The 24,165-nt window shown below is 36.2% G+C and overlaps 2 protein-coding genes across 2 annotated transcripts in view; one reads left to right on the top strand and one right to left on the bottom strand.

The window, feature by feature from the left end:
• LOC138708965 (uncharacterized) overlaps positions 1 to 24,165 on the top strand; it is a 267,711-nt gene that overhangs the window by 181,382 nt on the left and 62,164 nt on the right. The window lies entirely within an intron of this gene.
• Positions 1 to 24,165, bottom strand: part of LOC138708963 (putative leucine-rich repeat-containing protein DDB_G0290503) — a 52,108-nt gene that overhangs the window by 8,590 nt on the left and 19,353 nt on the right. The window contains exons 3-8 of the mRNA XM_069839367.1: positions 19,271 to 20,504; positions 16,059 to 16,281; positions 14,857 to 15,047; positions 12,030 to 12,327; positions 6,026 to 6,276; positions 2,427 to 2,505 (exon numbers count right to left, since the gene is read on the bottom strand). Of these exons, the coding sequence (XP_069695468.1) occupies positions 2,427 to 2,505; positions 6,026 to 6,276; positions 12,030 to 12,327; positions 14,857 to 15,047; positions 16,059 to 16,281; positions 19,271 to 20,504 (2,276 nt within the window). The remainder of the gene's footprint in view (positions 1 to 2,426; positions 2,506 to 6,025; positions 6,277 to 12,029; positions 12,328 to 14,856; positions 15,048 to 16,058; positions 16,282 to 19,270; positions 20,505 to 24,165) is intronic.

Here is a 24,165-nt window from a genome sequence, read left to right as displayed (position 1 = left end):
TCGGCAGGTCACGCTGTACATGATGTGTATCTGTGGAGAGTTATGTCGTGTACTAGGGTGACTGTATGTGTAAGTGTAGTGTCTGGAATGAGTGACGATGATGATGATGAGGAAGGGAGAAGGAGAAACCCGGTGCCGGCACATAGCTTACTTCTGTCGAATAGCACCAATGGGGCTGCCAGGCTTAACGTCTCCATCCGACAGACGAATCACTATCAACAGTGACATATGCCTTCCCTTCATATGCACTACGGAGAGATTTGGGATTTAACCCAGGCATATTGGTGCACAATCTAGTGATTAGAAGTTGTGCATCACCATCTCTCCTAGTACCGAGATAGAAATTTTACATGAAAATTTCTGACCCCGCCAGAAATCGAACCCAGGCTGGCTAGTTTGGAGGCAGACACCCTACCAGAGCTAATTCGGCAGACACAAATGCAACATTTCGCTCTAATAAGTTGTATGTAATAATGTGTTTTACATGGATTTATACAATACAATTTATATTCAAAAGGAAACTATTATTGAAATTATCAGTGAAGTTATATTTTATCTCACTGTAAACAATGACACTCTGCAGTTTAAGATCGTCCTAAAGTACCTATAGGATTTTATTTTTCATATTATATTTAAAGATCATGAATGATATGACCACCACATCCCAAAAGAAGAAATAAAAAATGTTATTTTAGTTGCTCTGAATAAATACTGATTTTACTTTATTTAAAAAATGATGCGTTATTTTATGTTGAAGTACCCTCAATCATGATCATCCGTGAATTTATATTAATTGAAAATTATTTTTAATACAAGAAAAATTTCTTGTAAGAACCATTTGTTCTTGTGTTTATTACATAAGCTATACAGTCCCCTGCCTTCAATAAGTTAAACTTTTAAGATTTCTTTTAGGAAATTTTTATGTAAATGTTGTTGTTTTCTAATGCCAGGCGTTTGACAATAAAGTCATTTGACCTCTTGCACTCCAATATTTTTCAAAGATATTATCATGGCCAGCCACTGAAGCACAGATTTTGAGGTGTTCCGAATCCATTTCTTGGTTTGAGTTGCACAATGGGCAGTTAGGGGACCGATATATTCCAATTCTATGCAGGTGTTTAGCCAAACAATCATGGCCTGTTGCCAATCTAAATGCAGCTACAGACGATTTTCGTGGTAAATCGGGAATTAACTGTGGATTTTGATGCAGGGAGTTCCATTTTTTCCCTTGGGATTGTGTTATCAAATTTTGTTTGTTGAAGTCTAAGTATGTAGATTTAATAAATCTCTTCACAGAGTAATACGTAGATTTAGCAAGAGGTCTGTAAGTAGCAGTGCTGCCCTTCTTTGCTAAAGCATCCGCATTCTCGTTTCCCAGGATTTCACAATGGGATGGTATCCATTGGAATACAATTCTTTTATTGAGTGATATTAATTGAGAGAGCATTTTAGTTATTTCTGCTGTTTGAGATGAAGGTGTGTGTTTAGAGACGATTGATAGAATAGCTGCTTTGGAGTCTGACAATATAACTGCATTCCTAAATTTATTGATGTGGCATAGAAGATTCCTGAGACTTTCACTTATTGCAATGATTTCACCATCAAAACTTGTTGTTCCATATCCAAGAGATCTATAAAGGGAGAAGAGACAGCACGTAACACCTGCACCGGCACCTTGTTCTCTGGAGATCAATGATCTGTCGGTGTATAAATGAAGCCAGTTTTGTGGAGGGTACCTAATATTAATTGTCTCTAAAGACAATTGTTTCAGTATTTCAGTGTTTACTTCTGATTTCAGTATTTCTTCTGTTAAATTTAGATTATATTCTATATTTAATAGAGTTAAAGGGTTTGGTTTAATTTGTAAGTTTTCTTTTAAATTCGGAATATTGATTTTCTGTTTTAATTCTTGAACAATGGATATGAAACTTTTTTGAGTTTTCAATCTACAGAGAGGACTGTATGAATGCCAATTGTTTCCTGGTAATCTGATAAGTTTTTCATATTGAATCAGTGCATTTTCTTCTATTGTCATTTTGATGCTGTTAATGTTAGTGAGGAATCTCACCATTTTTCAGTTATTTTTTGGCCATCAACAGCCGCCTCCTAGTAATAACAGTAATGACTGTGGCTATAGGACTTGTAATGAAAGTAAATGACGAATTATCTGAAACTGATACCAGAAAAAATATTTTATAAATTCTTTATACAAAAATTACGATACATACAAAGGAAAGAAAATGTTGTTGTTGTCTAGTGCCTTGCATCTGGCAATGAAGCCATTAGCAGTCGTGCTTTCCAATATGTCAGTGCCTAAAATTTGAAGTCTGAGTGATGTGTCGTATTGTACCACTGGTACATGAAGAGAAGTTTCAGGAAAAACATGTTATTTGTGTGCTGAATATAATGAAAGAAACAAAGCTTACCTTTAATATTTGACTGTTGGGATCAATTTCTATTGCTGAGACGAAGTTGCGAATTGCTTGGAAATATTGTTCGTCTACCCTACAAAACAAAGATGTACGAATTAGAATATGAAACAGTACCGGCACATATAAGAACAAGAATTTTTTTTTTTTTGCGTGTTCCTGTACTTTAGGTATTTACAACAATCAATATAATGATACAATGTAGTTCTCTTCACAATGGTATAGTATATTAAATAGCATTTCTATTAAACAAAACATTTATAAATAATTGATTAAATGGTGATCTTACTCGTGTTAATTGTGTAAGTATGTGCGGCTTACAGCTGTTTCGGTGCTTCTTCACACCATCCTCAGAGCCTACTAGATCTCAGCGTCATCTCGAACTTCGCTGCCTTTTGTATGGGTGCGTTTGAGTGTTGAAAAGTGTTGAAATATATAGACACGCCAAAACACACCCTAATCAAATTCTCAACACACAGATCAATTTCAGAACACACACACTATTTGACACCACATTTCAACACTTTTCAACAATTGAACAGCTGTAAGCCGCACATAGACAATTAACACGAGTAAGATCGCCATTTAATCAATTATTTATATTCAAGTGTTAAAAGTAGTGTATGAAAGATTCAACATGGAAAACATTTATGTTATTATTTCAGAAAATCAGTTAATATGAAAGGTCACATATGCATAGTTACTTTTATACAAAATATTTGATTTCTTGTCTCAGCCAAAGTATGTACCGGTAGTAGTAAATAGTTTCTCTTCATAGCAACAGCATGGTACCAGTAAGTAAAGTCGTTGCACTAATTTTAATTAGAAAACTCCCTTTTTACATACCTACATAGTGATTATTTTAGAACCATTGCTGTGAGATAAAGAAAATCATACTGTACAGTATATCAATATTGTACTGTACCAGTATATCAATATTCTGAAATTGACAATGACCCCACAAATAAATTTACTGTGTTTCATATGTTGCAGTCAAGCCAAAGGCTAAAGTAGGTCTTGACAAAATAAATAAAAATAAAATTAAAGAAATTAAAAATTAAAATGAAACTAGGACTAAAAATAAATTTAAAAACAGAAATAAAACCAAAATTAAAAATAAAAATAAAATTAGAAATAAAATAAAATAAGATACAGCTGGTAAAATTTCTCATTACTTTCCCTGCACATGTCAAATATGCAGGGCTATGTGAGTGGTTTGATACAAGAGAGGCTCAAAAGTGACGGACTAAGGAAAAGTGTTTACTTCCAATATAGATAATTGATTAAATGGCGATCTTACTCGTGTTAATTATGTAAGCATGTGCAGGTTACAGTTGTTTCGGTGCTACTTGACACCATCATCAGAGCCTTCTGTGTCTCGGCGCCATCTCAACTTCGCTGCCTGTTGTGTGGGTGCGTTCATGTGATGAAGAGTTGTGTCAAATAGTGTGTGTGTTCTGAAATTGATGTGTGTGTGTTGAAAATTTGATTAGGGTGTGTTTTAGTGTGTCTGTATATTTCATATTGTTCTAGTGTGTAGAGTTTTTGGGTTGTAGGTGTAGGATTTCCATGTCTGTATTTATATTATTGTATGTGTGGTTAGCATTAGTTATATATTCGGCATATGTAGATGTATTGTGTCCTCTGGTTATTGCTTTAAAGTGTTCTTTGTATCGAGTTTGGAATGATCTGCCTGTCTGTCCAATGTAGAAACTGTCACAACTATTGCATGTGAGTTTGTATATGCCTGTGTGGTTGTATTTATTTGTTTGTGTCTTGAGATGTCTTTGTAGTGTGTTTTCTGTTTTTATGCTATGTTGTATTTCTGTTTTCTGAATGAGGATACGATCTTGTATGTGTTTTGTTTTCGTATGTTAGTGTGATGTATTTCTTGTGTTCTTGTGTTTGTTGAGTTTTTGTTTAGTCTTCCTTATGATGTTGTCTATTATGTTTGGGTTGTAACCATTTTCTTGTGCTATGTATTTGGTTGTGTTCACTTCTTCATTGTAGTGTTTTTTGGCTCATAGGTATGTTGAGTAATCTGTGTACCATTGTCCTGAATGCAGCATGTTTGTGTTGTGTGGGGTGATTAGATGTGTTATGTATGTGTGTTGTGGTGGTGGTAAGCCGCACATGCTTACATAATTAACACGAGTAAGATCGCCATTTAATCAATTATTTATATTCAAGTGTTAAAAGTAGTAAACGAAAGATTCAACATGGATCCAATATACAGTAGCGTGCAAATTAATCCGAACAACGTAATTACTTATGCAAAAACACTCAAACGGGATAAAAAAAAGAATCTAAGACATACCTCAGTAATCTATGTGGCCTCCCTTGTTCCTAATAACAGCTCTGAGACGATTTGGTATGGATTCCACTAATTTCCCACAAATATTCTTCATTTCTTCATCGCGAAACCATACACCAATGAGGGCAGAAATCATATTCTCCTTTGTAGAACAATCCATTTTTTGCATTCTTCTTTTGCAAATTGACCACAAGTTCTCAATGGGGTTGATGTTGGATGAGTTGCCTGGCCAGGGGAGTACCTGAATATTCTTCTTGTTGAATTCTGTAGTTTTTCGAGACGTATGGCATGGTGCCAGGTCTTGTTGGAACACACCTCTGCCATCCGGAAATGATTTTTGCAGCTGGGGTACGATTCTGGTTTCCAATGAGTGAATATATTTGTCAGAATTCATCACTCCCCTGATAGGTATTAATGCTCCAGGCCCTTCATGTGTAAAACAACCCCAAAACATTACTTTAGGGGGGTATTCGGGTGCTTGTTGGAGATGAGCTGCTGTTACTTTTCGGATCCTTTCCGTACGTAAGAAACACGGTGGCCATGGACCTCGAAATGAGACTCATCGGAAAAAAGTACATTCTTCCACTCATTCACTGTCCAGTCAGTGTTGATGTAATTTTGCCCACATTAAGCGTTTTTTGCACATAACAGGGGTTAGCAGTTGCTTCTTAATAGGCTTACGAGCTCTTCGTCCAGCTTCCAAAAGCCTACGCCGCACTGTTGTGACGTGAATATTCGCCCCAGTGGTAGCCATTAACTCGCGGGTTAAGTCGACAGCAGTTAGTCTAGGATTTAATTTACTTTTCCTGACAATTAAACGATCATCTGCAGGTGAAGTCTTCCTTTTCCGGCCACAGTTTCCTTTTTTCTGGGGTGTGATGGATCCAGTCTCCCTGTATCGTTTTATGATCGAATTAACAGTAGCCAAACCGATGTGACATTCTGCAGCAATTTGCCTCTGTGTCATAGAAGAATGCTCTGCTAATGTTATAATTTTAGACCGTTTTAGTGGATTTGTATCCATTTGTGAAGACGACAGAATGTACACAGGATTGCAGTATTAAGTCTTCAATACAACTGAAATGCTTATAAGTACAAAACGACAGGCAAAATGTCACATATTATAAAAAAAATAATGACAGACCTTCAACAATGGAATTACACGTACTACAGATGTCAATTAAAGCGGTATGAGCAGCTGTGAGGCCAATAATGACAGAAAATGTAAAAATATGTCGTGTTCGGATTAATTTGCACGCTACTGTAGAATTGAGTGACTTACTTGTACAAGTAGAGTGCCTTATGACAAAGAGTTTGTTGCATTAAATTGGGACTTGGATACTTAGAGATGAGTTTATCGAGACGAAATACAGGACTGTAGCTGCCCTGTGGACCGAGCTTCATTTTCAGGTTGATGTAATTCATTTCAGCTGGATAATTCTGCTTTGAATCAGTAGTAGCTCTCTCAAAACAAAGCAGTGCTTTTTCATAGTCGTGGCAGTGTTCGTAGAACAGCCCTGCATAATGATTTACCTGTAAACAGAAGAAGTAATGTAGTCACGAAATTGTCTGTATTGAATATGAATACTTTACACATATATCTTTTGTTATTATTCAGAAATCGCCGAAACCTTGAAACAACACAAAATAAAGATTGAGAATACTTTTAATTTGTAAAATAAAAGATTTATTGCACTACTATTCTGTAGACCCAGGTACTTTTTTCTACAACTAGGGAGAGCCCTGCTTCTTTACTTTTACTTTTTAAAATAATAATTTTCATATTTTACATATAAGCCTAAGGACTACACAGGCCGACCATTCAGTGTAAATTGATATTTAAATGGTCTCGAAAATGTGATTATTTATTGTAAGGTTGTTGTTGTTGTTATCTAATGCTGGGCTTTGGCAATGAAGCCATTAGCGTTCTTGCTCTCCAATATTTCTCTGTGGTGGATCCATCAGGTAGAACTTCACAGGTTTGTAGATAATCTTCAGTTATTTCTTCTTCTTTGTTGCATAGAGGGCAATTTGGATTTGAGTAAATTCCTATTTTATTCAAGTGTTTGGCCAAATAATCATGTTCTGTAAGCAGTCTGAATTTTGCTACTGCAGATTTACGTGGAATTTCTGGAATAATTTCTGTTTTCTTTTATTAAAATGCTCCATTTTTATTGTAAGGTTCATATACTTACTTACTGGCTTTTAAGAAACTCGGAGGTTCATTGCCGCCCTCACATAAGCCCGCCATTGGACCCTATCCCGAGCAAGATTAATCCATTCTCTATCATCATATCCCACCTCCCTCAAATCCATTTTAATATTATCTTCGCATCTACGTCTCGGCCTCCCCAAAGGTCTTTTTCCCTCCGGCCTCCCAACTAACACTCAATATGCATTTCTGGATTCGCCCATACGTGCTACATGCCCTGCCCATCTCAAATGTCTGGATTTAATGTTCCTAATTATGTCAGGTGAAGAATACAATGCGTGCAGTTCTGTGTTGTGTAACTTTCTCCATTCTCCCTCTTAGCCCCAAATATTTTCCTAAGCACCTTATTCTCAAACACCCTTAATCTTTGTTCCTCTCTCAAAGTGAGAGTCCAAGTTTCACAACCGTAAGGTTCATATACCAGGGAAAAAATTATTTCGCTAAATATGGTACTTTTTTTTTCCAGAAGAATTAAGTACATACTGGTATTGTAAATGTCTTTGACATATTAGTCTACATTCTAAACAGAGGCGTATACTGGTTAAAGGGTTTGGGCTACCGCTGACCCTATTATTACTTACTTACTTACTTACAAATGGCTTTTAAGGAACCCGAAGGTTCATTGCCGCCCTCACATAAGCCCGCCAGCGGTCCCTATCCTGTGCAAGATTAATCCAGTCTCTATCATCATACCCCACCTCCCTCAAATCCATTTTAATATTATCCTCCCATCTACGTCTCGGCCTCCCTAAAGGTCTTTTTCCCTCCGGTCTCCCAACTAACACTCTATATGCATTTCTGGATTCGCCCATACGTGCTACATGCCCTGCCCATCTCAAACGTCTGGATTTAATGTTCCTAATTATGTCAGATGAAGAATACAATGCGTGCAGTTCTGTGTTGTGTAACTTTCTCCATTCTCCTGTAACTTCATCCCGCTTAGCCCCAAATATTTTCCTTAGCACCTTATTCTCAAACACCCTGAACCTATGTTCCTCTCTCAGAGTGAGAGTCCAAGTTTCACAACCATACAGAAGAACCGGTAATATAACTGTTTTATAAATTCTAACTTTCAGATTTTTGGACAGCAGACTGGATGATAAGAGCTTCTCAACCGAATAATAACACGCATTTCCCATATTTATTCTGCGTTTAATTTCCTCCCGAGTGTCATTTATATTTGTTACTGTTGCTCCAAGATATTTGAATTTTTCCACCTCTTCGAAGGATAAATCTCCAATTTTTATATTTCCATTTCGTACAATATTCTGGTCACGAGACATAATCATATACTTTGTCTTTTCGGGATTTACTTCCCTATTATTACACAAAATATATCTAACAATTACTTTAATTTTAATTACTATGGTAAAACTAATAATACAAAATTATTACATTATGTTATATTATAAACTTTTTCTTTTGTAATTTCCATGGGCTACCGCTGGTAGCCCGCAAAATACGCCCCTGATTCTAAATAATGAGTAATATTCTATACTGTCCATGAAAAACGTAATTAAACAAGAAAATGATAATAGATAATGTATATACTTGTAAGTTAAAATTAGAATACTAGCCTAATGCGCAGTTCCTGTAAATATGCAGTTTACACGCAGTTCCTCGAACAGTGTCTTGTCGGGATATGTTAAAATGTTATGTTTTATTTAACGACGCTCGCAACTGCAGAGGTTATATCAGCGTCGCCGGATGTGCCGGAATTTTGTCCCGCAGGAGTTCTTTTACATGCCAGTAAATCTAGTGACATGATCCTGTCGCATTTCAGCCAACGACCTGGCCTGGGATCGAACCCGCAACCTTGGGCATAGAAGGCCAGTGCTATACCAACTCGCCAACCAGGTCGACTGTCGGGATATCACCCTAATAGTAATAATAATAATAAGTTTATTATTATTATTATTATTATTATTATTATTATTCATAAGACTAAACTTTTCGCGAAGCGCCCTGGTTCTATTTTATTTAGGACTACACCCGTGTGTAGACCATCTAGATATGGGAAGACTTAGAAAGAGATGGATATGTAACCGAAAGAGACACATGTTTAAACTGTATGTATTTTTAACTTTCCAAACGAAAAGATGATGTTCCGTGGGCCATAAAGCCGTCCTCCAGAACATAATTATTTTGTAGTTAATAGTTAGATAGCGCTGTCGTCACTCAACCTGGTGCTGCTACGAACGGAAGTTTTCTGAAATACAACAAACCAATAACGCCACCTGTGGAATATGTGGAGAATTAAAACAGAATCCGACCTATATTCAAAATCGTATCAGAGAAACAAGCAAAGGTATTTTCATTACTGTCATAGCGATAGTAGCTTCCTGCCTTGAAAACATGTAACGTGATAGGCGTATATAGAATTTAGAAAAAAATATATAGGCTATATCGCAGTGAAATCCTCTAATTGATGTTCTGGCTGATATGTTGTTCTATTATCAGGCAGTACATCACATTTGACGATATGTCGAGGAAGAACAGTAGCAAATTGTTAGCAGTAAAATATATCAGAACACAACTTAGCAAGTGGTAGCGGTTACAATGAGCAGGATTATTCTTACTTCTCCGATTTTCTCCGTTTTTCTTACCTTTTTTTTCCTTTTTCTTACCTGATGAGGGCAAATCAAATCTTAGAAAAAAAAATATTTTTTTTTTCTTTTGTATTTCAGCAATGCAAAATTTCAAATGAAGTTTATCCGATTTAAAGTGCTACAGAAGAAAATAGTAGTTTATTAAAGAGGAGAACTTTCGTTAGTATTTTTCTTTCTTAAATGTACAGACCCAGAAACAAAATTTGGGCCACCTGAATTTTCAAAGTTCCAAATATAACGCGCATGTTCATTGCTTACTGAGCATGCGCAGTATGTTACAACTGGAACTTGGAAAATGCAGGAGACCCAAATTTCGTTTCTGGGTCTGTACAATACAATTCTATAATACAATTTCAGCTATTGATCAGTAAATTAGGCTTAGTGGTAACGGCTCCAACAAGTGAAATTTCTCTTCCTCCAAACTTAAGTCTACCAGTACTCCGAATGCAAAAGGGACTATTTTTAACACATTGTGGTTATGTTTTTCACAGCAGCTGTAGGATTTTCGGATAAACTCGACAATTATACTGTTGATGTATGGTAGTGATTTTGGGTAGGCAGTAGAACATTTACTACAGTAAGGCCCAATTGTATAAAACTCCCTGACTAAAGATCAACTTTGGTAGAAGATCGAAAAGTGAACCGAGTTCAGACACTCTTCTATTGTATAAAACTTTTCTGCGATCAATTACCTTGGTTCAAATGCAATCTAAGTTCACGTGAAAATGATTTGGCAACATCGCATAAATAGGTGAAATATGTGATGCGCGGACCATGTTGTACAAGTTTGTTCAGTGTTGCCAATCTAGCGACTTTAACTCTTTTTCAATAACAATTTCTTTTAACTTTTGTATTGCTTAAATTGGTGTTTAGCGAACTTTTAGCACCCCATAGTGACAAAATTTAATCTTTCTTTGTTGATAATGAGAAATCTAGCGACTTTACAACTACTTTTTGGCGACTTTCCGCACACTCTGTTGGAGACCCTGGTTTGTTTGTTTTGTGCAATGTAAATAATGGCGGACAATAAGAAGAAGGTTGACTGTTCTCCAAATTGTTATCATGTTATGGTGTTTGATACTGCTAAACATAATAAAGCTTTATAAAACGACAAATTGAAAATTTATGAATGTACCTATCACATCCATTAATAATTAATGGTTGTTATAAACATAATATAATTATAGGTTATATTATTTGATACTGCTGAACACGATAGCCTTATAAAATATAAGATTGTTTGTGTATTAAGGCAAGAAATTGAAAAAAAATATATATATAATTATATATATATATATATATGTAAGTGTAACTACCATATCTATTAATATTAATAACAATGGTTATTATATTTGCACAGTCTACCACTCGTATATTTCAAACAGAAAAGAAATAACTGAACTTGGATCATCTAACTTAATCGGAGAAATTTCTTCAGTCAAAGTTGACTTTAGTTTGAGACAAATTAATCTCAGATTAGACTTTATACAACACAAAATTCCAAGTTCAGCTAGAACAAGGATCAATTTAACCTCTGATCTAAGATTAAATGGTTTATACAATCGGCCCTAAAACCTTTATTATCCGTCACCCTATTAGCCGATTGGTGGATTATCCGACTGTCTTTCTCGCTCGCAGAAAAAAATATGAAGTACTGTACATTATATTAGTACGAATTTTTTCTACAGAGTGTTTTTTTATAAACCTTTACCCTTAGGAATTATGGTCTTCTCTTCGAGTGGCCGTACTGTTTAACTTCTAGGCAAAATGTCTTCTACAGGTGTCAAAAGAAAACGTATTGTACTGCGGAAAAAAGTGCGCAAGTAATTGAGTGATTTGGGAAAAGAGAAAATGTGGTTCATCTCACATCACAATACGAGATATGAATTACAACTGTATGCGATTTAGGCTAATGAAAAATAAAATATAAACTGTATAAAATTTGTAAATCTACAACATGAGGCCTCGACTGTTTCTATCTTCCCACAGACAGTTGTCATAAGGAGTTTTCTTGGCCATTAAAAACCCGTCGTTGAAAACCAGACACAAGTACAATAAATAATGTTTTAATAACTGACTTATCGGAAAATTAAACATGAATTGTAAAAAAAACAGACTTAAATTATTGAACTTCTGATCCTCTACCTAGCATATTAAAAGAAAAGACCATGGAGGAAATTACGAAAATATTATGTACTTAGTTTATGAAAACTTTTTATGGTACGGATTATCCGATTTTTTCGATTAACCGTTCACTCCATCCCCTTTATTACCACGGACAATAGAGGTTCTACTGTATTATTATTCCATTCTGTCGTCTGGTAGCTGAAACAGCTGGCATTGGAGAAGAGTAGCTAAGGAGGTACTATGTGGGAATAACCCATGAGAAATTAGCTTTTGGTGATGTTGAGGGTGATAGTGGATTTTGATATAGGTACGATAAAGGTTTATGCCATTATACGTACCAATGAGTCATCAGGTGCGAGAGTGAGGGCACGCAGGATGGCGTTTTGAGCCAATTCTTTGTTCTTGTAAGGGTACGGCATGGACCATAGGCTCTTGGCACAGCGCGCGTTGTTATAGGGGCAGTGCGGCTCCGCCTCCAGCGCCTCCAGAAAAAGCTCCTTGGCCAGCTGCAAATAGTCCTTCTGGTCGGCCTCCAGCGGGATCAAGGGCCGCGGTTCTGGGAGCTGCTGCGGGTTACGCCACCGATGCAGTGGATCCGGCTTTTCCTGTTGTTGCGCATGCCTCGATTGCGACCAACTGCAGACCAAAACTTACTGATTATACAGGGATATCAATTTATTTTTACTAACATTTCTAATATTAACCTAGCTATACCTTTGGATCAACGATTAAGAACCGGAAACACCGTTTGCTACCTCCTTCCACGACTGGAGTTCGATGATACTGGCGTAATATACAAACAAATCACTTTACTAGGTACACGAGGGTAGAAAAGTAGTTCATCCATTTACGTAAACTAGGAAATATCGTAATTCTGAGTTTGATCAATTTCATTAGGTTTTTGTTTAATCAAAATACAGTACAGTATTAACAATGAATGTTTTTACTCACGAACTGAGCTTTCCATGCGGACGTATTCATTATGCAGTGTATATTATACTGTCTATAGCACATTAGCGTAGGCCTACACTATAGAGAATGAAGTTAAATTGAAAAATAACCATAATATGGATATTTATACACATTTCTGAAAATGGTGGCCGTTCATTTCGATACAGGCTTCAGTTCTAATGTGCATATTATCGCACTATAGACTATTGTACGTAATTCCAATTACTGTACCAGGTTCGTACTTCGTATCAGTAACTCATGTTGTTGTTGTTGTTTTCTAATGCCAGGCGCTTGACAATAAAGTCATTTGACCTCTTGCACTCCAATATTTTTCAAAGATATTATTATGACCAGCCACTGAAGCACAGATTTTGAGGTTTCCGAACCCATTTCTTGGTTTGAGTTGCACAATGGGCAGTTAGGGGACTGATATATTCCAATTCTATGCAGGTGTTTGGCCAAACAATCATGACCTGTTGCCAATCTAAATGCAGCTACAGACGATTTTCGTGGTAAATCGGGAATTAACTGTGGATTTTGATGCAGAGAGTTCCATTTTTTCCTTTGGGATTGAGTTATCAAATTTTGTTTGTTGAAGTCTAAGTATGTAGATTTAATAAATCTCTTCACAGAGTAATACGTAGATTTAGTAAGAGGTCTGTAAGTAGCAGTGCTGCCCTTCTTTGCTAAAGCATCCGCATCCTCGTTTCCCAGGATTCCACAATGGGATGGTATCCATTGGAATACAATTCTTTTATTGAGTGATATTAATTGAGAGAGCATTTTAGTTATTTCTGCTGTTTGAGATGAAGGTGTGTGTTTAGAGACGATTGATAGAATAGCTGCTTTGGAGTCTGACTCATGTTGAAATAATTCTATACCTACTCTATAAAAGAGACCGTACGTACTCTAAATTCAATCTTCACTTCTGCCGATCCGAAAAGATAAAATTACTCAGACATGCTATCTACTGTCCATCCAAGTGGTTACGTCGCAGCATCGTAGAAAGGGAGGAAATCACGTGACAGTTAATTACTTAACGAGGCCCTTTTATTTAAGTTATTTTAAACAATATTGTATGGATATAATATTACGTAGACGTCCAATTCCTAACAGAAATTAATGTTCTCAGAAAAGAGCTAAGACAGCCCAGCCACTAGCATTTACAGATAGGCGAACAGAAGCAGGTGGGGGAAACCGGGATGCGACGTAGGAAAATGGAAAATGATGCAATATTGAATGCTCTTTCGTCACTGGAAAACGCGAAGATATTTTTGGAACGTACTGTTTACTATGACCGTAAGGCTACTATGACTGTATATGCGGTCTTGGATCTGTGTGGAGGACGGTTGGAAGTTTACTAGTAGAGGGGTGTGAGTGAAGTACATTAAAAAACTCAGGTACAATAAAAATTGAAGTAAAAATAAAATGATGTCCCTGTACAAATGTGAAAGAGTTAAGATTACTCTTGTAATGCAATTAACCTCAAAATCAAAACTCTGGTACTCCAGGTTTGATGTTAGCTGAGTGAACAATTCTCCGCGCGCCTGTTTCCACTGCTTGCGGGTCTTGGGTGAATCAAGCCGTTAATCGCGATGAACGGGTGTCAGAAAGTAAATCTGCCCATTCCCGTTTCACGAAATTTATTTACCAATCTCTGAATCGAACTTCAATCTGGAACTTGGACATCAGGAAATCTCCCTTTTAGTCAAAATCTTTACTATGCCATTTTAGGCTGATTTTACCTAAGTAAGTTACCTAAAACACGGTCTCTTCTGAGGGTAGCCATTTTCAGAATACTGACTGTCTCTTCAACATTCTACTGGTTATACCTGGTAAGGTTTATCTTGTCTCAGTAGCAATAAAACCAAGTCCCTTCAAATGAGGGTGGAGATTATAGGAGGGTTGCAAATTTTCAGGATTAATTTCAAAACCTTGTTATTGTACAGGCTACCGGAACTCAATTTCTTGAAAGACAAGCTCCATGACGGAACTACACAGTACGAAGAGAGATATTTTGTTATTTTATTTTGTGCTACAGAATGTATCAACTAGTCCCTTCCGCCACTGGATGGATGGCATTGCTCCACTCCCCCATCGCCATAACAATACAGACGAGGTAAGACATATCTCCTTTCTCTCTCTTTTCAGTGAGGCAAGATACATCACACAGACTTTAATACTACACAGACCATTATTTTAATGATGCCTTACTTTGCCCTCCAGTTGGAGCTACCACCGCTGCGCACGTAGTGGCGCGTTTCCATGACTGAACCCGCCTTTGCTTGTGCCTCCATCTTCTGTTTGTGCTTGAAGTACGCCAAACTGCGGTACAAGTTGGCCAAGTGTACGAGGGTCGACGCGTCCTCACGGTGTAGTTCCACAGCCTTCTCCAGATACTTCAACTATAAATAAATAAATAAATAAATAAATAAAAATACACAGGTGAAAGAAATTTCATTTCTTCAATATAATCTTAAAGTGTGCCTATAGTATATCCATAAGTTACATTTTATGTTAGTTATAACTTAGGCCTACACCACAAAGTGTAGACAGATTTCCTGCGGACTTCTTGACACTCTTCACCGCGGTTATCGGTTTGTCTCGCCCAAGACCCGCAAGCAGTGAAAGCGGGCGCACGGAGGATTATTCATCCACAATCAGTAGAACAGTAACGGTAGTTTACTTACTTACTGGCTTTTAAGGAACCCGGTGGTTCACTGCCGCCCTCACATAAGCCCGCCATTGGTCCCTATCCTGAGCAAGATTAATCCAGTCTCTAACATCATATTCCACCTCCCACAAATCCATTTTAATATGATCTTCCCATCTACGTCTCGGCCTCCCCAAAGATCTCTTTCCCTCCGGTTTCCCAACTAACACTCTATATGCATTTCTGGATTCGCCCATATGTGCTGCATGCCCTACCCATCTCAAACGTCTGGATTTAATGTTCCTAATTATGTCAGGTGAAGAATACAATGCATGCAGCTCTGCGTTGTGTAACTTTCTCCATTCTCCTGTAACTTCATCCCTCTTAGCCCCAAATATTTTCCTAAGAACCTTATTCTCAAACACCTTTAATCTCTGTTCCTATCTCAAAGTCAGAGTAGTAGTTTACTTATCATTTTAAACTTTAGTTTCTTGAAACTGGACGTGACGTGTTTCTCATTTTCTCATTCATTTACACTGATTTTATGGACGTACAGTATCTTCCTATTGGTTTTATCAAACTTAGGCCTACAGGTTTTCAAACTCAGTGACAAAGACGAATTAAATTCAGGGCAGACAACACCGCCATGAGAGATTATAAGAAAGCTTCTTAGACCGATTAACTTCCACAGCCCTATAAATAATTCCACCCTTTTGATATAAAATACGTAGGTAGAATGAACCAGCAAAGATGAAGTACTAACCTCTTCGGCACTCGGAACGCTGCCATTGCACTTCTCGACCCGGCGCAGTCTGCCCAACACCTTGCCGCAGTACAGATTCCATTCCCAATGATTGGGGTCCAACTCCAGAGCGTGCTGCAGGAACTGCAGTCCCAACTGGTTGCCCGTGAAGCCGTACTCCATGAGTATGGCACCTCTGAGAGCTGACACCATGGCCTGCCCAGCCCTGCCTAGCTGGTTGTATCTGTAAACATTGTGATACATTGATTACGGGGAACTATGCAAATAGTGTGACACTATGGTCCATCCCAGGAATCTGTACAGTGACTTGGCGCATATGAGGGCGGAGTCTATCTGTGCCGGACTGTATTGCGGGCAGCATAAGCTCAAGGCCGCTAAGGGGCAAGATGCTCGTGGTAGAGAGTTCAGATAGAAATGATCCCCTCCCTGCAAGCGATTGGTAGCTTCGTTGAACCAATGCCTCCCCCAGAGCGGTCATTGATTCTAGCCCTCCCACATATCACTTGCGCAGAGGTCTTGCTTCGTCTTTCTACTCTACAGATTTCTGGGACGGATCATAGGAACATAATTCCTCTCCATGACGTTGGACAATAAAATAATGAGAAGCCGGTAGCTAAATTACTAGCCCTGAGATCGACAAGAAAATTCGTTCTCATCGTCACCACTACACCACTCTACAATCATGACCGCAATGGCCATTGAATAACAATAATAATAATAATAATAATAATAATAATAATAATAATAATAATCGTAACAGGCCTAATAATATATTATTGTAATTAGAACTACAACTACATCTACCACCACCACCACACCACCACCACCACCGTGCTGCTGCGAAATGAGTCTAGGATCCAGCGCCGAAAATTACCCAGCATTTTCTCCTTATGGGTTGAGGGAAAACTCCGGAAAAATACCTCATCAGCTATAATTGAGGAGGCGAGACCAGGGGCCTGTTGCATAGGCCTAAACCTAAAATTACTATTTTACTAGCGACAAATTATATATAAGTATAAAAGCAGTCATTTCCGTTGCATAAATCTGTATTGGTAAATTTGTCACAAGTGAAAAGCACTAATAATTGCTAACAGTTTTATTTCTTTTACAGACGAATAAATTGTTGCATAAAAATTTGTCATTTGTAAAGCATGTTTTCTACCTATCCTTTGTTCTTGGTAAACTTTCTTAAAAGTATAGAAATAACATTTTTAATGTAATATGACTTTAGGCCTATGTTCAAACTGTGAGAGTGAAAAAGAATTCATATATAGGCAGAGGAAAACAGTTAGGCCCAGAATAAATACTGATTTTCAAGAGTTCCAGTTTAAAGAAAGATATCACATGTCAAAAATTAAATTTGAGATACATTGCTTGCTACTGCAAAGCCTTATTTAGGTCCTGCAACACGACAGGCCCCTAACTAAGAGAAAGTTAGTAATCAAACCCTATATTTAAAAAAAATTAGTACAGACGTGGACAAATTATTAGCAAAATTGAAGATTTTTATTATATATTTTTACAAAATATGATTCTTCAATTTAGACTACACTTGACATTTTTGCGTATTTCCAAATTATTAGCAAAAGTGAAGATTTGTACTGTATATTTTTAGAAAATTTAACTCTTCAATTTGGACTACATTTGATATGTTTGCATATTTACAAATTATTAGCAAAACTGAAGGTTTTTATTATATATTTTTACAAAATTCGATTCTTCAATTTGGAATACAGTTAACATTTTGGATATTTTTTCAAAATATTAGCAAAACTGAAGATTTTTATTTTATAGTTTTACAAAATTCGACTCTTCAATTTAGACTGTAGTTGACATTTTTGCTAATTTACAAATTATTAACAAAATTGAAGATTTTTATTATATATTTTTACAAAATTTAACTCTTCAATTTAAACTACAGTTGACATTTTTGCATATTTCTGTCTACTGCAATGATAGAAATATGCAAAATTGTCAATTGTAGTCTAAATTGAAAAGTTAAATTTTGTAAACAGAATTATCATAAAAATCGTCAATTTTGTTAATAATTTGTCCACGTCTGTAATAATATTCATTTGAAAAATATGTAAATATATATCATAGCTCTCTTCCTAAAGTTAGACGAAATTGTCGCTCGTGTCTAGGCCTGTTTCCAATTGGTACCGGTAGTACCACACCAATTGATTGATTAAGCATACGTGCGAAGTTGTTTTCATTTATTTTGATTTTACTTCCTTTATCAAATTGGAAGAAAACTGTCTAAATAGTAATATATCGTTTTCTTCTCTTTATCAAGAAACATGACGCAAGATAGTTTCACGAAATTTTTACAACAATCAAATACATAAATGTTGAATAGTTTGTGTGCATCATAGACTACGATTGTCTTTCTTCTTTCTTAATTAAATAAATACAAAATTAAATAAGACTTAAATCTGATTTTAGTATTATAACACTACTTTTTTTTCGCAATATTCTAAAACAAAATCTATCAGTATGACTGTCTTTCATTCGTAAAATTTGCTAGTCATGACAAATTAGTAAAATTGTGTTATGTAACAGAAATTACTAAGACTTGTCGTTTGTCATTCGTATATTGGTAAATTGTCACTTGTCACTAGTATTTATGCAATAGGTCCCTGGCATGTGAGCTGTGCGATAGGGGAAAGAATGAGCTATCAGAAAGAGAGAATCTACCGACACGGAAGTTCATCTCAGACTAAAACCTATTTTCCCCCTCAATATCAAGGGCTTACTGGTGATATATCCAAGACACTTGATAAGGTCTTTCCTCCTCTACTTTAGCTTGTCCCAACCAGGATTTGAACCCGGGCTCACTCGTTTAACGGTTAGACATGCCAATCGTTAGTGAACTTCACATATCGTAATAATCAAACAATATGAGCACTAAAACCAATGCGAACTCCGTTTTTGGAATCTGTAAAGTAAGTCGACGCATTTGGGTGCAGCCAATGAAAAGCAGTGCGGGAGTGTGTTGCGGGCTGCATCGGCTCGCGGCCGCTACGGAGTAAGATGCTCAAGGCAGACGGCAGAAAGTGATAGGTAGTGTAGTATTTTAGACGCTCGTCTTCAACCAATGCTTCCCCCAGAGCGGTCATTGTACTGGCCGCCTTCATTCATCACTTGCACAAAGGACTTGTGTCATTTTCTATACTCTATAGATTCTAGAAACGGAGTATATGTATACTTACGAATTTTCGATGTGTTTCGCGAACTTGTAAGCTTCTTGATTGCACTTGTAGGCTTCTTGATTGATCTCGGAGAAGTACGCCACGTATGCCAGAGTTGCGTTGAGGACATATAACATCGCTTCCTTTCTCTGAGACTCCAGTTCCTCTTCACTTTCCTCTTTGAATGATTTGTCTTCGAAACTCCTACCATACCCCTCAAGTTCATCGTTTATGATTGCAGCTCCAGTGCTATTTTTGTTTTTTGTACCAGTGTTATTTACATCGAAGACGCGTGAAGATTCATCACTTATCAAAACATTAGGAAGATCAATCCCATTTTTCTCATGGTTACAATCAGGGCGGTTAGTATCTACTTTAAAAGTGTTTCCGATCACATCGGTTGCCTCAAAATCAGTTTCAGCATGTTTCAGATTACAAGTGACTATTTCTTCTTTGTCTTCTTGACAGAAGTCTTCGGGTTTGTTACAGACATATCTATTTTGAGATTCTTCATTTGGTATATTTTCATCATTTACGTGATCTTTATCAGTATCTTCCACATTCTCACTACTGCTGTTTATTTTCATCTCCACTTTCGTGAAAACCTTTCCTATTTTATTCTGTGTGTCTAATAAACCTAAAGCATCATCATCATTCTCGAATATCTTATCAATTTCACAACTTGATTCCTTATTTTCAGATTTGTTGATACTGGTCTCAAATTTTGAAGATTCCTTTTCCTCGAATAATACATCGAGACGCAAATCCGTGTCTACAAGTTTAGTAGCACCAGAAGAATTTGAGGACTCACAAATACCTTCTACCTGAGCAACTTTATCAGTTGCTTCATTAAGTACAAATTTTACTTCACTCACAACTCTATCTGTTCCACCAATCTGAACTGTAGCAACATGTTTAGTGGGCTTTGAAGTTCTTGAATATTCATCATGAGAGGGAAAGTAACTTTTTCTGATAGTTATATTTCCAGTGTTATTTCTAAGGAATTCAACCCTTTTGGTGTTAATTTCCTCGAATAGGTCATGTCCGGTTACCGAATTCAGATCAAATTCTTCAGTAGGAGTTATATCCGACGGTACTACCACAGTAGGATTTCCAAGTAGGGTGTAGCAATGCTGAAGATCGGCAATGGCTTCCAGCATACGATTTTCAAATGTCTTCTCATAAACCAACACAAGATGAACCACAATCTCTCGGAAGATATTGCATTTAGCCATCGAAAACTCCTTCTCTTTTTCTGCCAAAAAGAGAAAATAAATATAGAAATATTAATTTAAATTTAATACAAAAATGTGATATGTTTAGTTTATTTGTTATTCTAAATGCGCAGAAAAATACTTCTAAACTCTAGTGACTAAAATTATTAACATCTTTACAAGATAAAAAGTGCAATAGCTTTGGCCCATTGGCAGGACCATTAACTTGCGGTTATTTTCTTCGATTCTACGACCATGCTCATAATGTCGCTCGTGTCAAGAAGCATACACCACTCAGTTAGTCAGAGACTATCCAGAGTACATCACATGGGGTGTATCTACATTACACTTGTATGAATCAAGACGAATTCTTGGGATGTCTCACAAGGATAACCTCCCAGTTCATGGTGCTTGAATGTAATGAAAATGCATATTTAAGCTAATTTTCATTCCTTAAAAAACGTGGTGATAGTCATTCGTTTCGCTTTTTCCTCGTTCACAAAATATAATGATTTGAAAATCGATGCTACTTACGCAACTCCTTGTGTGCAATCGGATTTTCATAGTTACGCGACATTATAATTATCACAGTTCTCACATTAATGCTCTATACCTTTTCCAGTTGTATTTCAGAAAATATCAATTGTATTTAAGATAACATAAGTCAATTTAATTTTTGAAATTATGAGCTGTATTTCAGATTTCTCAATTCAATTTCAGATAGTATCAATTGTATTTCAGATTTGTCAATTGTATTTCAGATGGTATCAAATGTATTTCAGATTGGCAATTGTATTTCAGATGGTATCAAATGTATTTCAGATTTGCCAATTGTATTTCAGATTTGCCAATTGTATTTCAGATGGTATCAAATGTATTTCAGATTTGCCAATTGTATTTCAGATGGTATCAAATGTATTTCAGATTTGCCAATTGTATTTCAGATGGTATCAAATGTATTTCAGATTTGTCAATTGTATTTCAGATGGTATCAAATGTATTTCGGATTTGTCAATTGTATTTAAGATGGTATCAAATGTATTTCAGATTTGCCAATTGTATTTCAGATGGTATCAAATGTATTTCAGATTTGTCAATTGTATTTCAGATGGTATCAAATGTATTTCGGATTTGTCAATTGTATTTAAGATGGTATCAAATGTATTTCAGATTTGGCAATTGCATTTCAGATTTGTCAATTGTATTTAAGATGGTATCAAATGTATTTCGGATTTGTCAATTGTATTTAAGATGGTATCAAATGTATTTCAGATTTGGCAATTGCATTTCAGATTTGTCAATTGTATTTAAGATGGTATCAAATGTATTTCAGATGGTATCAAATGTATTTCAGATTTGTCAATTGTGTTTCAAATGGTATCAAATGTATTTCAGAAAATAAGCAATACATTTAAGATTACATAGTCACTTTTATTTCACAAAATAACAAATGTAGGCTTACTTGAGATTTTAACATAGGTATATTTTAAAAAATGGAAAATGGATTTAAAAAATCCTCAACTTTATTGCATTTTAGTATCCGACAGGTATATTCACCATAGCTAAAGCTACAGCTTCATGAATTGTACTGTGTTATACTGCACGAGCACAATTACCACCAACAATATTATGTGTGTTGCTTCATCAATTTTACTCTCTAGAGTAGGTAAATTAGCCTACAACACCAGGAGCTATGATGTCAGGAATTCCAAGATGGGTTTTTACGTACGTCTTCACTTTACACCAAATGATCTCGATTGGACTTAACATTGGAGAATAAGGTGCCAACCGGAACTTATAAAATACAAATGATAGTTTCTGAAATACAATTGATACTATCTGAAATTGAATTGACTAATCTGAAATACAAATTATACTATCTTAAATTAAATTTACAAATCTGAAATACAATTGATACTATTTGAAATAGAATTGACTAATCTGAAATAACTGGAAAAGGTGTAGTCTATTTTCTTTTACTCTTAGCTCACATTAATACAGTACTCTTGCTGAAATACAAATTCAATTTGAATTTAAAATGTGTATTAACTTTGTGACTCACCTTAAATATGGTGGTGTGAACTTGAAATGAAGTGGTCGGGACAAAGAGCCATTGAACAGTACAAACATAAGTTATTACAATATATAGGCTAGTTTTTTCACTCTCTTCAGTAAAATACACACTGTTTCCAACATGTACAACATTGTTGCAAGAACGCTATCAAACTTTTTAACATGTTTCTCAGACACATATCCACACCTCTGTCACGCATATATTAGCATGTCTTTGAAATCAGTGATGCACAATGGAATGTAATGACTTTATGAAGCCCCTATAGTGCAATGTGTACGAAATGTTTCCACAGATAATGTTTTGTCTGAAATATTCTTCTAGCCTTGAAATTACATTTCGCAAATTCCAAAACTCAAAAACTTTCTTTCCCCCTGTCCACGCTATATTTCATCACGACTGCCTCTAGCGGTAAAACCTACAAGTACGCCACCGCGCCTATTACGAATGAAAACTTGAAGAAATTCTCAATCTATTGATATCCTTTATATTTTGTGTTTTGATTGTTGCGCTGTTAACGTTTGGATATCACGCAGAGACTTAAGAACTGTATATAGGCTACAATAGCCCACACACATACACTGCTCCGTCGATTTAGTAGGAAGTCAATATTAACCTACTTAGATATAACACGCGAAGCAAGTCCCCTGCAATCGGCAAGCATCTTCTTTTAGTAAAGCAATGGTATTCAATCTATGATACGCTTACCCCTATACGCGTATCCCCAGGCGAACGCGAGTTTGTCTCAAGGGGTACGCATCCCACCGATTACGTATGTAAAATTGCTGACATACTCATATTTATTGTATTATACTTGTTGATAATTATTGCATTACATTATAGTTCCTTTTGCAATGCCAGCTCTTGTTTTTCCTTGCTTGATTACCATTTTACGTAAATCATTACTATTATAATTGCATCAGTGTATAATAATAATAATAATAATAATAATAATAATAATAATTTATTTTTAATACTTCAATCATGGTTTTTTGTTAATTGTTAATTCTTATATAATTGCAATGCAGTTTGGAGGTACAAAATATATTTTGAGGGTACGCTAGCTAGCCCAAAAAAAAAAAAAAAAAAAAAATTGAATACCACTGTGGTAGAACAACAAAATCACGGAATATTGAAAAATCGATCATATGGGAATGGGTATTTAAGAGTTGTTAATTTATTATAAAAAGCGAATCTGATACAACTTACTTATTTATGGCTTTTAAGGAACCCGGAGGTTCATTGCCGCCCTCACATAAGCCCGCCATCGGTCCCTATCCTGAGAAAGATTAATCCAGTCTCTATCATCATATCTCACCTCCCTCAAATCCATTTTAATATTATCCTCCCATCTACGTCTCGGCCTCCCCAAAGGTCTTTTTCCCTCCAGCCTCCCAACTAACACTCTATATGCATTTCTGGATTCGCCCATACGTGCTACATGCCCTGCCCATCTCAAACGTCTGGATTTAATGTTCCTAATTATGTCAGGTGAAGAAAGAATACAATGCGTGCAGTTCTGTGTTGTGTAACTTTCTCCATTCTCCTGTAACTTCATCCCGCTTAGCCCCAAATATTTTCCTAAGAACCTTATTCTCAAACAACCTCAATCTCTGTTCCTCTCTCAAAGT

This window comes from Periplaneta americana, chromosome 11, assembly GCF_040183065.1.
Source record: "Periplaneta americana isolate PAMFEO1 chromosome 11, P.americana_PAMFEO1_priV1, whole genome shotgun sequence".
Lineage (NCBI taxonomy): Eukaryota > Metazoa > Arthropoda > Insecta > Blattodea > Blattidae > Periplaneta > Periplaneta americana.
This window is presented reverse-complemented; position numbering and strand designations above follow the sequence as displayed.